Source organism: Nansenia antarctica, assembly GCF_963989245.1.
Source record: "Nansenia antarctica genome assembly, chromosome: 20".
In the NCBI taxonomy this organism is placed as follows: domain Eukaryota; kingdom Metazoa; phylum Chordata; class Actinopteri; order Argentiniformes; family Microstomatidae; genus Nansenia; species Nansenia antarctica.
In genome coordinates this window covers 2,273,345-2,275,642 of record NC_137693.1, presented here as the reverse complement: position 1 = coordinate 2,275,642, position 2,298 = coordinate 2,273,345, and the positions used below count along the sequence as shown (strand labels likewise).

At 60.2% G+C, this 2,298-nt stretch overlaps 1 protein-coding gene across 1 annotated transcript; it reads left to right on the top strand.

The window, feature by feature from the left end:
• Positions 1-647: 647 nt before the first annotated feature.
• Positions 648-1,949, top strand: spry4 (sprouty homolog 4; the record flags this gene model as incomplete). Its single annotated transcript, XM_080549964.1, has 2 exons — positions 648-1,121; positions 1,362-1,949. 2 exons carry the CDS (start codon positions 648-650, stop codon positions 1,947-1,949), a joined length of 1,062 nt encoding a protein of 353 aa, XP_080406090.1.
• Positions 1,950-2,298: the final 349 nt, after the last annotated feature.

The following is a 2,298-nucleotide window of genomic DNA, read 5'->3' as shown; positions in this document are numbered from 1 at the left end:
CAGAATGTCTATATATATATTTGTATTATTATTTTTAAAAATGTTACATGCAAGTCTTGCAAGGCTTTTGGTCTAGAGAAACATATCTGTTGTCTTTGCTGACGAGCAGGTTGTTGCACTAATCTAGCCCTCTCTAAAAGGGGAGTCTGAGAAGTAGTAGGCTACTAATAGCTCTGTGACAGGGGGAGGCTGGTGGAGGTAGAAAAATCGGAGGACGGGGGGCTCATTGTACATGCACGGAATGGAATGAGGAACGGTATCAAACGCACACTCCGTTCTCATTCCCTGTTCCTTCCGTGCGTTACAACCCCCGGCCCCCCCAGGTCCCTGTTCCCTGCCTGAACTGGTCTGTGTGTAACTCGGCCTGTCAATCCTGATAGCTGTGGTCTTGTGTGAGACTCAGTAGGTAGGGGAGGGACGCGGGGGGGGGGCTAACCACGCTTAAGTTGTGGCTTTGATTCACGCTGTGACGGATATTACGTTTCAAGTTTGTTTCGGATATTTTTAAACCAGCTCTATATGTGTTCTACTCTAAAAGCAGCCAGCTAGCTGGCTGACTGACTGACCAACTGACACCAACTGTCTTCTGTTCCGTTTCCCCCCCTTCTGCAGGGCTGCTAGATGTTGAGCTCTTTCCTGTCCGCTGTATGAGGGACACGAGCGCGCAGATGGAGTCCAGGGTTCCCCACCACATCCCGGGGGTGTCGTCCTCCATCATCGTGGCCCAGCAGCCCCTGCTGGACAGCCGGGTGCCCTACGGCCGCCTCCAGCACCCCCTCACCATCTTCCCCATCGACCAGATGAAGTCGTCGCACGTGGAGAACGACTACATCGACAGCCCCGCCGTCGTCTCCCACCAACCCCCCAGCAGCCAGAAGCTGGCGGCCAGCCGGGGGGGCTCCCACGAGGCCCTGCTGCCCTCCAACAACAACCCCCACCACCACCACCACCACCACCTGGCGCGGTGCGACCCCCCCCAGCAGCAGCCACACCACCACGACGCCACCACCCACCCCTGGATCTCCTTCAGCGGGCGGCCGAGCTCCATCAGCAGCAGTAGCAGCACCTCCTCGGACCAGAGGCTGCTGGACCACGCTGCCCCCACCCCCACCGTGGACCCCCACCACCACCACCACCACCCCCACAACCACCACCACCACAACAACAACCACCACCACCACCACAACCACCACCACCACAACAGCGGCAGCACCACCACCATCAACACCCGGACCCCTCCGCCGCCCTGCTTCGAGCCCAAGGTCCTCACCTCCGCCACCTCCAAGCCCCCCCTGGACCCCCTTAATAAGGCCTCTTCTGCCGGAGGTGCTGCTACTACTACTACGACTACGACGACCCAGGGAGGGGTCGGTGGCGGAGGAGGAGGGGTGGTGGCCGGCTCCGGTCCTGGAGGAATCGGAGGAGGAGGAGTCGGAGTCGGGGAGAAATCCAAGCACATGCTACTGTGCGAGGGTTGCGGCAAGTGCCGCTGCACGGAGTGCACCCTGCCCAGGACCCTGCCCAGCTGCTGGGTGTGCAACCAGGAGTGCCTGTGCTCGGTCCAGAGCCTGGTGGACTCGGCCACCTGCATGTGCCTGGTCAAGGGCATCTTCTACCACTGCACCGAGGACGAGGACGACGAGGGGTCGTGCGCCGACCGGCCGTGCTCCTGCACCTCGCAGTCCAACTGCTGCGCCCGCTGGTCGTTCATGGCCGCCGTGTCCCTGGTGCTGCCCTGCCTGGTGTGCTACCTGCCCGCCACGGGCTGCGCCAAACTGTCCCAGAGGTGCTACGATAACGCCCGGCGCCCCGGGTGCCGTTGCAGGACCTCCCCTTCTTCCTCCACTTCCTCCTCTTCTTCTTCCTCTTCCTCCTCCTCCTCCCAGGGGGGAGGTAAGGGCGTGGAGGCCAAGGCGGGAGGGCCGCAGGAGAAACAGGCGACGTCATGATACACAAAAACATAACTGGCCCGTCGGTTTTGAGGGGCGGCCTTGTTGTTGTTGTTGTCGTCGACTGAATACGACAGACTCTTGGATAAGACAATCCTCCGTTCTCTCCCTCTCTCTCTACAACGACCCCCTTAACCCCCGACCCCCACGCCCTACCCCCACACCCCACCACGCCTATCGCTGGAGGACTTCCCTACAACCATGGTACTTACACAAGGGTCCAGACCTTCCTGCTACTTCCTGTTTGGTTCTGGTGAGGACACACGGTTCCCGCCACCACAGATCTGAACAGACGGGATAGATAGATAGATGGGTCGGGTTGGGTCGGGTCGAGGTCGGGATTGGCACA